Consider the following 14,853-nt stretch of genomic DNA (forward strand, 5'->3'; position numbering starts at 1 on the left):
TTGCTAATGTTGCGAAACGGTGTCTGTTGGTGAATAGACACCTTATCACTAATGATCTCATCCGTTGATACAACAAGATTAGAGAAGTGGATTAGCAGTTAATCATAGGATTAGCAGTCAGTAATCCCTGAAGAGGCATGTCCCTTCGGTGGTTCTGTAAACTGAACGGTTGTGTCCGTACGGACATGCCCCCTTCACTTGTATATATTCTATGAGATCAATGAAAGACATAAGTTGTTCACTGTTCATTTACATACACTCTTAACACGTTATCAGACACGTTGCTCTACGAGAACAGACAGAGGAACAGAAAGACGACGCCCAACAGAGGCATTTACATGTCTCTGAACCCCCATCGGTAAGCATGGCCAAGATTAACTTACCGTCTCACATCGTTCGTGGTCTGTTCTTCGCCCTCCGTCGCATCAGTGGAGTACGTCGTGGCCCGATCCGTCACCACGGCCACCATGCACAGCGTCACAGCGTCTTCGAGCGCCTTGGGCCTCGTGTTCGTCGCAACGCTGGCAATGGAGGCCATGGTTCTTTCGGCCGCCTCTTCGACTCCGCTGCTCGTGGCATCCGTGCAGATGCTGTTCCTCGCCGTCGCTGGAGCCCAATTCGCCGTGTCCGCCAGGCTTCTCCGCAAGAACTTCGTCTGCAGAGCCAGCCACCGTCCCCTCGCCTCGGCGTGGATGGCGCTGGCCCAAGCAACGCGGCGCCACCAGCGGTTGAAGGTCCGGCGCCACCAGTCGTTGAGGCCCCGGCGCCGCTCGTCGAAGAAGTTGGTGCTGAGCCCGTCGCCGCGCCCGCGTACATCCCCATGGAGCCAATGTCGCCGGCACCAGCGCCACCGCGCTACTGGTGTGACTTCTGCAAGGAGTTCGCCTTGATGCCGCACACACTGGAGTACAACTACTCGCTGCCGTCGCCCACACCGGTCACTCCGACGACTCCAGTGGCGACCCCGCTCCATCCGTGGTACCTCGCCACGCAGGCTGCCCCTACGCTCGACGCTGTGAAGGTCGAAGAAGAGGAAGTGGTGACCGGCCCCGGCATCGGCTACCTCATCAACCCAGGAGGCACGCGTGCGGCAAGGACCGGCGTCCCACCATACTACGTCATGGACTTCGCCGGGCCCTCCGCACCTCCTCTCGCAGCAGCACCGGCCACTCCGCCTGCGACGCGTGCGGAAGCCGCTGCCCGCATGAAAGCGCAGGCACTCCCAGACCCTCCTCCGGCGGAGACGCTGCCGACTCCGACACTCCGGCGCCTCCTAGGCCGCAAGACGGCGGCAATGGACCAGCGTCCCGGTGTTCGTCGCACAGGTGCCTGGAACCCAGCGGATCTTGGCCTCCCGAGCGCGGAGGTCCTGAACATGGCGGTCGGCGGTGCTGGCTTCTACTCTCCCGACGAGGGGGAGTCCTCTTCGATCTGAAGGCAAGCAGCGGCGGCGGCGTGGTGGAAAAGAGACCTGGAGCAGTGGCGGCTGTAAGCAGTTAGGGATTTTACCCTGCTGACGAGCGGCCTAAATTGCCCTTTGCACGCTTTGGGCTGATGGCCTAAATCCACCTGCTCCTTGGTCCCACTCTACTGCACGCACGAACATGTTTCCAAGGGCCCGAATGTGATGAAACCAGTCCCAATTGGTCCAGCCGATTAGTTATTTTACTTATTTATTTTCAGCATTAATTCGTATAAGACTCTGTTAGTCTCCTATAAATTATGTGCTGTAAAATATAAGTACTAATTATGCTTAGTCGTTGACATTTATAATTGTACTTGTGATACTTTATATTGTTATAAAATATCTGTTTGTGATATTATTCAAAATATTTGTCCCGGTATGAATGACAAATCCAATAAATAATATCCTTGTTATTGTGACCATGATCTTGCAATTATTTATTTATTTCGCAATCGATCATTTTTTTTTATTTAAGTTCCTTTACGCTTTTAACTTTAAAGCACTACGCGCTTAAATAATGGATGCGACAATTTATGTGTAATTTTCTTAACAGTTATATAACATGCATGTTTTAGAGTCGTTTTGTTGGCCACTCCACAAGGTAGCACCATAGTTGCTACTGCGGGATCTACACTAAGCAATATTTAGTGACTATCCTCAACGTGCGTACCCAACATTACCACTTAGAACATTTGGTCTACATCTTTTTCCAAAGATGACTACCATTAATTTGCATCCCTATTGGCCATACACAAGGTAGCAACATTGTTGCTACTGTGGGATCTACACTAAGTATACTACTTAGTGACTATCCTCAACGTGCGTACCCAATTCGTTTGCAAATTAAATTAAGGTCTACATCAATTCTTGATGACTACCTTCAGACGCGTTATACAATTTGCATAATTAATTGGCATCTATTATTTACACATAATATGCCCAATTAGAGGTCTACACCCTTTTCTTTTTTGGTGACTACCTCCATTATTTTATTATGCATATAAGAATTTTACACCATTACCGATACAAGATTTATCTTGTTTTTAATTTGCATCCTATAATTACAACACACCTCAACATTTTAATAACTTAAAATGTTTCGATGGTTTTTATGTCATGTAGGATCAATGACTGTCAAAGAGTTTGAATTACTAGCTCTAGACGGCCACAATTATCCCACATGGGCTATAGACGTAAAAGTTAGTCTTTCGTCCCGTGGACTTTATCGAGCTGTGTTACCACCCGAAGATGGGGTTGCACCGCTTGAAGATCAACACGTTTATACAGCCCTATACCTTATTAGGAGCCACATTCACCCTGATCTTAAGGCTGAATATTTGTTGGAAGAAAATCCACACAATCTATGGACTTCACTTAAGCAACGCTATGAACAGCAAAAGGCACTTGTCTTGCCCGCGGCCAACTATGAGTGGACGCAACTTCGCTTACAGGATTTCAAAACTGTGAGTGACTACAATCATGCTGTCCATAGGATTTGCTCAAAATTGCAATTCTGCGAGAAAGAACCTACAGATGCGGATAAGATAGAAAAGACTTTGTCTACTATGCTTCCCTCTGAAAGGATTCTTCAACAACAATACCGTGAAAGACGTTTCCAAGTTTATTCAGAGCTTATCCAAACTTTACTTGAGGCCGAAAAACATTCTGAACTTATGGTTTGGAATAATCAGCAACGCCCTGTTGGGTCTGCTCCATTGCCTGAAGTACATGCATATACTCAGAATAAACCCATGTCTAATAATAGATCTGAAAAGAACTATCAACAAGGAAACTCCAAGAAGGGTAAAAACAAGCGCAGACGCAATAAGAAGCCCCAAAAAGGTGACTCCAACAAAGGTAAACCTTACAAAAAGGGTAAGAACATTTCCAAGAACAGGGATGATAAACCTGTGTGTCAAAAATGTGGTTGTTATAACCATACTACAAAGAAATGTCGTACCCCAAGTCATCTAGTTGATCTTTACTTAAAGTCTGTGGGTCGTGGACGAGCTACACCAGGACAGAAGTATGAAGCCCATTTCAATCTTCGACCTGACACCACCAGGGAAGAGGCTGGTTGTTCGCAACAAGTTCCTGAGGAACCAAGCAACAACATCATACGAGGAGGCGAGGATCTTGCTGATACAGGGAATATGATCGTGGAATATGCATCCAACGACATATTTGGAGACTTTCACTAGGCTCCCAATCCCTTAGATTCTAATGTCTTTATGTTCTAGTGATTGTAATAATAAACAATATTTATGTCCTATGTGTTGTAAATATTTAATGATGTCATCACTACTTAGTTTGGATATCCAATAAATGTATTGTACACATTTGATATTCAATAAATAAAGTATGTATTCTATATATTATCAGAGAGTTTTATATCAAATTCTTTATTTATATATAGTTTCTGCGGGGGTCGATCTGATGGAAGAGGAATTATGCCTAGTGGACAGCGGTACCACTAATTCTATTCTTAGGGAAACAAAATATTTCCAAACTCTTACTAAAAGACAAGGAAATGTTTTGACAATCGCTGGGCGCGATGCTACGATAATTGGTTCAGGTCGTGCCATTATCGTACTCCCCTATGGGTACCCAAATTACAATTGAGGATGCATTATTATATCCCGATTCAAAGCGTACCTTATTAAGTTATAGAGATATCCGTCAAAATGGTTTCCATATAGAAACCCTTGATGACAATAATGAGGAAATTCTCCTTGTTACTAAAAACAATGGATATGGCAAACAAATTGTTGAGAAAATTCCCTCTTTTCCGTCCGGATTGTACTACACATACATCAAACCCGTACCACATGTTGCGTACAAGGTAATTTTCCAGAATGTTGATGCATTCAAAACTTGGCATGATCGCCTTGGTCATCCTGGTATAGGGATGATGCGGAAAATTATCAGCAATTCAAATGGTCATGAGTTAAATACTGCTAAATTTCCAAAATCTTCAGATTTTATGTGCACTTCGTGCGCTACAGGTAAATTGATCTTGCGTCCATCGCCCGTCAAGATCCAAAATGAGCCACTAAAATTTCTTGAACGCATTCAAGGAGATATTTGTGGCCCTATACAACCAACATCTGGACCGTTCAGGTATTTTATGGTTCTAATAGACGCATCTACTAGATGGTCTCATGTGTGTCTTTTATCCACACGTAACCATGCTTTCGCAAAAATTATTGCTCAACTTATTAAACTTAGAGCACATAATCCTGAACATCAAATTCAATCAATTCGAATGGACAATGCTGCTGAATTTTCCTCAAAGGCTTTCAATGATTATTGTATGGCTTTAGGAATTCAAGTTCAGCACTCTGTCCCATATGTCCATACACAAAATGGTTTAGCAGAATCTCTTATTAAAAGAATTAAACTCATTGCAAGACCACTAATACAAAATTGCAATCTACCAACTTCATGTTGGGGTCATGCAGTCTTACACGCTGCTGACTTAATTCAATTGCGTCCAACTGCATACCATGTTGTCTCCCCATTGCAATTAGTACGTGGGAATATGCCAAATATTTCCCATCTGCGAAAATTCGGTTGCGCTGTATACGTACCGATCTCACTACCTAAGCGTACCTCTATGGGTCCACATAGGAAACTTGGTATCTATGTGGGATATCAATCCCCATCGATTATCAAATACCTCGAGCCTCTTACAGGGGACTTATTCACGGCCCGGTATGCTGACTGCATATTCAATGAGGACCATTTCCCAGCATTAGGGGGAGATTTCAAGTACCAAAGTGAATGCCAGGAAATCAACTGGAATGCCCAAGGCAATTCCCCCTCAGATCCACGTACTCAAGAAACTGAACAACAAGTTCAGAAAATCATAAACTTGCAACATATTGCAAATAACCTGCCAGAAGCATTTACTGATTATAAGGGTGTCACTAAATCCTCTTATCCTGCTCGCAATGCGCCCGAAAGAGTGGAGGTACCAATAAAAACCATTCAACTCCCACTTCCAAAGAAGAGGGGGAGAAGTACGGCCGCTCCTAAGGATAATGCTCCAAGTAAGCGTCCAAGGAAATCGAGAGGTAAATCCTCCAAATCAGTAAATCCAAGCCAACCTCAAGTTGGTAGACACCCAATAGTGGATAAAAATCCAACACCAGGACCAAATCCACAACCCGGATCAACGGTGCATCCAAATTCTGATCCTGGGACATCGGAACACCCTGACTCCATAGTTTTGGGAAATGTTGAGTCAAATAATGGGGTGAAAGAAATTTCCATCAATTATATTGATTCTGGAGAATCATACGATCGTAAGACTACTGTTGTAGACACATATTTCTCCGCAGCAATTGCAGAAATCTTTCTCAATGATCCAGATCCTAAGACCATGGCAGAGTGCAAAAAGCGCTCAGACTGGGCTCAATGGAAAGAAGCAATTAAAGCTGAGATAGCCTCGCTCACTAAAAGAGGGGTATTCACAAAAGCTATACCCACACCCTCCAAAGTCTTTCCTGTAGGCTTTAAATGGGTTTTCGTCCGGAAACGGAATGAGAACAATGAGGTGGTGAGATATAAAGCAAGGCTAGTAGCACAAGGGTTCACGCAGAGACCCGGCATTGATTATAATGAAACTTATTCTCCAGTAATGAGTGGAATTACTTTCCGATACTTAATATCATTGGCAGTTCAAAATCATCTATCTATGCAGTTGATGGATGTGGTGACAGCATATTTATATGGGTCACTTGATTCGGACATATATATGAAGGTTCCCGATGGAATCCAAATTCCGAATCCAAACGCAAATCGTAACATGTATTGTGTAAAACTACAAAAGTCATTATATGGCTTGAAGCAGTCGGGACGAATGTGGTACAACCGACTGAGTGAATTCCTTTTAAACAAAGGATACACCAATAATGATGATTGCCCATGTGTTTTCATTAAGAAATCTCAAACGGGATTTTGTATTATATCTGTATATGTTGATGATTTAAATATCATTGGCAGTCCAAAGGATATAGAAGAAGCACGCAAACATCTAAAGACGGAATTCGAGATGAAGGATTTGGGAAAGACCAAATATTGCCTAGGCTTACAAATTGAGCACCGTCCTTTAGGGATTTTAGTGCATCAATCAGCCTATATCCAGAAAATATTGGAGAAATTCAATATGGATAAATCATACCCTAATAAAACCCCGATGGTTGTTCGTTCCTTAGAATTAGGGAAAGATCCATTTAGACCACGGGATGTTGGGGAGAAGACGTTGGGACCTGAAATCCCATATCTCAGTGTCATTGGCGCACTTATGTATCTTGCAAATTGCACCAGGCCTGATATCGCATTTGCAGTGAACTTACTAGCTAGACATAGTGCGGACCCGACTCACCGTCATTGGACGGGAGCAAAGTGTATCCTCAGATACCTTAATGGCACAAAGGATCTTGGTTTATTCTTCAAGAAAAATCATGATCCTAATATGATTGGCTATACAGATGCTGGTTACTTATCTGATCCTCATAACGGAAAATCCCAAACAGGATTTGTATTCCTACATGGAGGTACAGCTATTTCATGGAAGTCTTCTAAGCAGACTCTGACAGCCACCTCTACTAATCATTCTGAAATTATTGCTCTATACGAGGCATCACGAGAATGTGTGTGGCTTCGCAGAATGATTAACCACATACAACAGTCATGTGGTATTGGTTCAATTGAATCACCAACAATTATCTATGAAGATAATTCTGCTTGTGTTACACAGATGCAAACAGGTTACATAAAGAGCAATATCACTAAGCATATTGTTCCTAAATTGTTTTATCCCCATGAATTACAAGAAAGTGGGGAAATAAACATCTTGCAAATCAAGTCATGTGATAATCTCGCTGACCTATTTACTAAGTCCTTACCAACTTCTGTGTTTCAAAAATTGGTACATGGAATTGGTATGAGGCGACTTCGAGATTTGCCAGAATCAGGGGGAGACATCTCCTAGATGCCACCTGTACCAGCATCATATTATACTCTTTTCTTTCACAAGTTTTACTCAAAAGGTTTCTTGTTAAAGTTTTTAATGAGGTAATATTAACATAAGCATGTGTCATATTTTCTATTTTCCCCACCGGGGTTTTTGTGGGAAATATCAAAGACACACATTGCCCTCCCAACTCATCCATGGTTTTTCCTTGAAAAAGGTTTTTCATGAGAGTTATTTCAAGAGGCAATACTTATAGTATGTCGTCATATTTTCTCCTGATTTTCCCACTGGGTTTTTATTGGAGTTTTAGCGACATATCTCTTAATATGGCTCCTCATTTTTTTCCTAAACGGTTTTTAGAGGAGTTATCTTTATGTCGTATCTCCAATATTTTTCCCCACTGGGGTTTTTAATTGGAATACCAATGACATAGTGGTTTGTTTAAATCACACAAATATATGCTACCTTCTCCTTGTTTTCCTATAAAGGTTTAAAGGAGTTTTACAGCATATCCATACATACATATTCCTCAGATTTTTCCCACATGGTTTTTCGAGGAATCTAAGCTTACAGCTACATTGATCTCAAAGGAAGATTCGATCAAGGGGGAGTGTTGCGAAACGGTGTCTGTTGGTGAATAGACACCTTATCACTAATGATCTCATCCGTTGATACAACAAGATTAGAGAAGTGGATTAGCAGTTAATCATAGGATTAGCAGTCAGTAATCCCTGAAGAGGCATGTCCCTTCGGTGGTTCTGTAAACTGAACGGTTGTGTCCGTACGGACATGCCCCCTTCACTTGTATATATTCTATGAGATCAATGAAAGACATAAGTTGTTCACTGTTCATTTACATACACTCTTAACAGCTAATACCCCGTAGGCTGAGGAGCAAAAGGAGAAATCCGCCCAAGGAGAGGCTTGCATCTGATTAGCTAGTTGGTGAGGCAATAGCTTATCCAAATCAAATTTGCATCGATAAAATAAATCTAAATTCCAGCAGTAGATGAATAATTGCAAATTTGTGTGTACGAGATTAGAATAACTCAAAAATAACTAACATAACACTAGAGCAACTTACCCATCGGCCACCGCCCCCCTACACTGGTGAATTGAAGATAAATAATTTTTTATCCTCTTTAGGTCTCATCTTATAGACTACTTAGTCTATATACATTGCTAAAAGAAAACAATAGCTATAGACTAGTTACGTGGATTCTATGTATATGAATTACTTGGTCTATATACATTGTGTTGCTCTTATAAAGCTTAAGTAGTGATGCCACGACATGATAAAGCTTAACTCTGCTAGCTCCGCCACTCTCCAAAATGTTTTCTATTTGTAAGTCTGAACTAGAAGATTGGACAAGAAGGCGAAAAAGATTGGACTGTTTTCTATTGCAAGAAGGCGAAGCGAAGGATTACGTACGAGTTACGGTGCAACCGATTACACAAGTCAACACAACTGAACCCATCTATCCTTGCACCTTTACTCGCACGTACAATGAAGATGATTAGTTCAGCTCATCGATGGGATAAACTTCAACGTGAGGTTCCAAAAATACGGCATAAACTGCCAGCAGCAGGACATCAGAATTTAAACAAGTAGACTAATAACAAAGTCAACAACCTACTGATATTGACAATTTTTCATTCCACTTCAGTTAAACGATAGACAACTAGTAGCCCCATATGGATTCTCCGTAAGGCACACCAAAGTTCCTATTGGATCTCCTGCCAACACAAAGCTTAATAACATCAGATCCAAATTGAAGAATCAAACAATAGTGTAACAATCAATACCATCTCATCTTGGTATTAGAGTAGCAATGCATTGTGGGGTCTCTGTTCCAAATTAGTCTGTTTTAGTTTTTCTTCAAGTCATTATTTCTAACTTTAACCAAATTTATAGACAGATATATCAACAATTACAATATCAAAAAATTGTATTATCAATACATATTTCAAGGTTGACTTATGAAACTAATTCAATGTGCTAGATGTTGATCAATTCTCCATTGAACTTGAACAAACTTAGAATAGTTTTGACTTTGGACAAAACTAAAACAACCTATAATATGATAGGTCAGTGTTGCTAATGCAACATATAATATGCCTCTGGGTTAAGTAACAATTGCAGATATACGTTGGTTAGCATTAGTGCCAGAAACACATTCACATCCAATGCAAACTAGTGTGTGAGCAGTATTTAACAACTTCCTCAGATTCCAAAACAACTGACTACATTATAAATTTAAATGGAGCAATACTGCAGTACCTCAAAAACCAAAATGAGCCACTTCCTCGTCTTCTCCTTCATCTTCATCTTCCTCAGAAAACCCAAAATCTTCCAATGCTTCCTCTTCTTCCTCCTCATCGGCATCATCCATCATGTCAGAAACAGAATTTTTGTCCTTCAACCCAGTGCTGAGAACCACAGTTTGTCCTTTGGATTTCATCATATCTTTCTGCAATTTTTCCATATTCTCCTTCCTGCGTTCTTCCTCCAATCTTTCCTTTTCAGCAATCCTCTTGTCAAGATCAGCCCTGAAACTTGTCAAATACCAATTAGTAACACAAGGTCATAGATAGGAAGATCAGTCTTCTAACTGTTCATCTGAGGAGACAAGACCTGTAGGTTTCCATGTATTCCTTGGCGCTTGCTTCTATAGCTTCAAAAAATGTATTGACTCCAGCACCAGAAATCGCAGATACTCCAACAGAGCGCAAATTCTTGTAGAATTCGTCAAGAGCCAGGGAGAGGCTTCGTGTATATGTAGCGGAGTACGATTTGTCCGATTCCAAAGCTGTCTGAAACGCCTCAAAGTCTTGCATCCACTGGTCAGCAATGAAACAGGGGCCTTGTTTAGTTCCAAAATTTTTTGCAAAATAGGAATAGTAGCACTTTCGTTTGTATTTGATAAATATTGTCCAATCATGAACTAACTAGGCTCAAAAGATTCGTCTCGTCAATTCTGACCAAACTGTGTAATTAGTTTTTATTTTCGTCTATATTTAATACTCTATGCATACGTTTAAAGATTTGATGTGACGGAGAATCTGAAAAATTTTGCAAATTTTTTTGGGAACTAAACAAGGCCCATGTCAGTGCCTAATAGTGAAAAGTCAAACTGGTTGAATGTACAGTATAATATAAGCACAAACTGGCTAATAAGGCAATTAACACTTTGAACAAAGCTTAAGGTCACAGACACAACCTCGGCAGGTTGAACTTATACATATTTCACAGTAAGAAAATTCTGCATGACATGCAAATTGTAACTTTGGGAAGATGTGAATGTATGGCAGGTGCAAATGCAAATCAACAACAAAGTAAACAATACTGTCATAAATGGTATACATACTTCGATAGCGAACTCATGTTTGGCAACATCAACCTTGTTGAATGTCAGGACTAGAGGGAGGCGAGTTTTGTAGAGAATACTGCAGGCATAGAGCATGTTGCTCATGAAAGTAACAGGGTTTGTTGATCTGGGAGTGTCAACAACATATGCTACAACTGTTGGAAACGTCGATGCAAAAGCTTCAGTAATGATAGCTCCTGAAGCTGACCAAGTGAAGATCTCAATCTGACCAGGAGTGTCCACCAGTACATAATCCAATTGGTCCGCACGCCTTTCAATGACAGACACAACCTAAGAATGAATATTAAATGTCATATTAGCTGAAGAAAATAAAGGTAACAGGAATGTGCATTTACCATATACCACCATAAGTACAATATAATTTTGCAGCAAAGTTAAATTATTCAGTGTGGCATCAGATAAACCCCCTGGTGCTCCTATGTGGATTGAATTGAGCACAATTTCTATGGGAGCTTGCATGGAATGGTAAGAGTTGACATGGCATCCAGAGTGTTTTATTAGCACATTTAACCAAAGTCATCATTCACAAAGCACATCAGTTCTCTGTCTTTGATCCCAAATCCTGTTATGTTAGTAGAATCTTAACAGTGCACAACATTCTTGTTACTACTGTTGACACATTGGATCAGCAAATTGAAATATTAGCCCTGTGTAGAAGTGCAGCTCTAGAGCTATCTAAAATTCTAAATACTATTTTGCCAAGCTGCAGGACTAACAGATTATTAGTCAACTCATAGGACAAAGACAAAAGAATTATTAGCATTCTCATATAAGCAAGCACTTGGTGCCTACACACAGCAGACTGGGCACTACAGTGGTGTAAGCCAAACAAAAAAAATACTGTTCGCAATGGTCGCCATGTTTGAATTACACATTTTTTTTCACCTAACTAGTTGTTCAAAATTTCAAACCAGATGACCCCTTTCCCATTAGATTTGACTGGAAATATAGTTCAATCCAATCAAACAAAGACAGGCAAGCACAAGTGCTAAACAACAAGCATACCTGAAGACGAATGGGGTACAAGTTTCCACCTCGAAAACTTGTGAACTTGGAACCAGAGAGATAACAGATAGAACTAATAAACAGACTAACAGGCCAGCAGTACTATGAAATGCTATCAAAACGACAGGAGTGATGGAAGAGATTATAGCAATCAACCTCATCAAACTTAGTGGCAAACAAGTTAAGCGAGGTGAGGATGCCACCATTGGGACCAAGGGTGTACTCCTTCATCACATCCTTATACCGCACAGTGTCACGAATATCAATGTTGGCCCCGAATGGCAAGGTCATCACCGCAGGGTCGAGGTTGACGACGTAGCCCCTCTTATTTGATCCCTGCGTATCGCATACCAGCCGGTGCATCAAAGTCGTCTTCCCCGTCCCTGAACAAGGGTTCAGAACAAAACTGTCAGCTCCCAGGTCGGTTGGGAGATTCATGCCATTGAATGAATGTAATTAAACAGCGGGCGAGCGAAATCGACGCACCAGCCATGCCGATGACGATGATGATCACAGGCTTCTTCTTGAAATTGGTGCGCCCCTGACCGATTGAGAGGCTACTGATGGAGTCCGCGAGCTCCTCGCCCTTCCCGCTCCCCTCCTCTGCCTTCCCCTTCCCCTTCCCCTTCGTGTCCGTCTGCACATGCGCCACAGCGAGGGCGCAGAACAGTCACTACCATGGCCCTAAACCCAAACTGAGAAAAGAAAAAATCCGAAAGGGGAGGGTGGCGGCGGCGTGCCTGTTCCTCGAGGTCCATCTGCGTGGGCTTGCTCGAGGCGGCCGGGTCCGAGTCAACGTCCATCGGCGGCGCGGTGGTTTAGCGGAAACGCTGGTCGACAGCCGGCGAGAGGAGAGGTGTAGCCGCTAAACCCTAGGCTTCACCGGAGGTCTGCTCGGACCGCTAAACCCTAGGCTTCACCGAGTGCGCGGCTGCGCCGAGCGCGTAGGCCGGCGGGCACGGAGGCGGCGGCGGAGCCGAGCGCGTAGGCCGGCAGGCACGGTCACGGAGGCGGCGGCCTCGAGCGCGGCGGAAACACACAGACGGAAGGGGGAGGAAGAAGGGTTGCGCAGCGCAGATGGGGAAAGGCAGCTTCGCACGGCTTTATCGTGGCCGTCGATCGGAATCTGTTCCTGCGCCCGCAGTTGAAGGGGTATTTTTGTCACAAATAATGATGTACAGTAATGTTCAGCACATCTCCCTTCTCCGCCCCTGACCCCTGTTGCCTGCTGGCTACTCCCCCCGTTCTCCTTCACTTCAAGCAGCTCTCTTCTCCAGCCCTCCCTCAGAGACTTGAGTTCGCTCTCTTCTCGCCCCGGCGTCTTGCCTCGCGCCGTCGTCGCTGTCCCCAGCGTCATTGGTTCACTGATGGCTCCTCAGAACCCCCGGCGTCTTGGTTCAGTACGGATCCATCTTGGTATGCTTGCCTAGGTATTAGATTTTTGTCTTCTGTCGAATGCAGTAACTTCTCAATTTATATCAGACATCCCAAATTATTATTGCTTCGATTTCTAGTGTCTGGGATGTCCAATCTGCAATGTGGCTTCGATTGATTGAGTACATCTATGGTCTCTGGTCAGAATTGCTTGTCTTAGCTCTGAAATTTTATATTTTTCCAAGTTGTGTTCACAACAACTCCAAAATGTTTTCTATTTGCAAGTCTGAACTAGAAAGGTTGACCAGGGTTGTCGTGGACATCTAGTATTGTGGTTAATTTCTTTTTTATTATTTGCGAATTGTGATACTCAATATATCTGCATGTTTAAGCTCTGCAGTTTATGTTTTTTCAAGTTGTGTTCACGATAATTGCAAAGTGTTCTCTTTTTGCAACTATCAAGTATAAACGTTTGAGAAATCTGCCACCGACCAGTCTAGTCGGGGAGATGTAGTATTGTTTTTTTTTTCTTTTTTCAAGTCTCAAGTATGATCGTCAAGACATCAGCATGTATCCACTTTATACTAAAACTTTAATTGATCGGGTTTATGGCTTACTTTTTTCAAAAGAATAAAACTTAAATATTGACGATAATAAATTAGATTAATCACTTATATGACTTGATCCAAATGTTAATTACCAGAAGGAATTTCAATTGCTAAAAACATATGTGTTCAATTACAAGGTGGAGGGAGCCAGGAGTTTTTTTACAGCGTTCACCATCTCTGCAGGTGTTATTGACACAACAGGGAACAAGGATTCTCAGTTAGTTGAGAGGATGAAGTAATTGTTATTCTTGAGTGAAAACGATGCAAGTGCCAGTGGATCTGTTGTCAACTCTGCTGCTTGTGTTGTTTGTGTTTCAAAGGTCTGTTTTGTTGCCAATGATTCACATAGTTGCTTTCGAAACAGGGAGTAAAGCAGCTGTTTGAGATTCCTTTAAGGATCATAATGTTACATGCACTGCAGTCAGTTTGCATTGTTTATCCTATTTTTATTGACATCACAGTTCAGAAGTTTCATTCCAATTTCATATTGAGTTTGAATCAGATCTCCTGTGCTGCATATTGCCATTGTCCAAATCTGCTAACATAGCCAGAGACATTGGTTCTAGTTATGAGCTGGCATAAGCGGGTGCTATCAAGAAAGTTTTAGACATCTTGGCAAAATGCACAATGCTGTTCAAGTTGATATTAGCTATCGAAAAAGGTCCATTCGCCTCGACTATTTCAGAGATCTCTATGACAATGTAACTGGTGTGCTAAGGATTATTGAGGTTATGATACAACACTAGATGGATTGTCTTTCTCATCTGTACCAATTATAGAAGATTGCTTATCAAAACTTCAAATTTTGTAGCAATGTCGAGTTATGCTTTGTCGACCCAGTTCATAAGTTCCTGTAGTGTATTCACCATGACTCAATGATTCACATTTGACCTTGTGATACCAAGCTCAAGCAGCTCACTGGTCAGAAGAATAAGAATAACTATGTTGAAGCTTCAAGGCCAAACCATTCAACGGTTACAAGGTTGGTCAAAGTGAAATCCATAAGCTATGTCTAATATATTGAATTTTATC

General features: G+C 42.1%; 1 protein-coding gene across 1 annotated transcript; it reads right to left on the reverse strand.

Annotated features, from left to right (window-relative positions):
• Positions 8,821-12,909, reverse strand: LOC8057411 (GPN-loop GTPase 1). The gene is made up of 7 exons (XM_002468515.2): positions 12,580-12,909; positions 12,326-12,476; positions 11,996-12,222; positions 10,814-11,104; positions 10,081-10,286; positions 9,727-9,995; positions 8,821-9,182 (listed from the first exon to the last, which is right to left on the reverse strand). The coding sequence occupies exons 1-6, from the start codon at positions 12,640-12,642 to the stop codon at positions 9,728-9,730; spliced, it is 1,206 nt and encodes a 401-aa protein (XP_002468560.1). The 5' UTR covers positions 12,643-12,909; the 3' UTR covers positions 8,821-9,182; position 9,727.

Source organism: Sorghum bicolor, chromosome 1, assembly GCF_000003195.3.
Source record: "Sorghum bicolor cultivar BTx623 chromosome 1, Sorghum_bicolor_NCBIv3, whole genome shotgun sequence".
Taxonomy (NCBI): Eukaryota; Viridiplantae; Streptophyta; class Magnoliopsida; order Poales; family Poaceae; genus Sorghum; species Sorghum bicolor.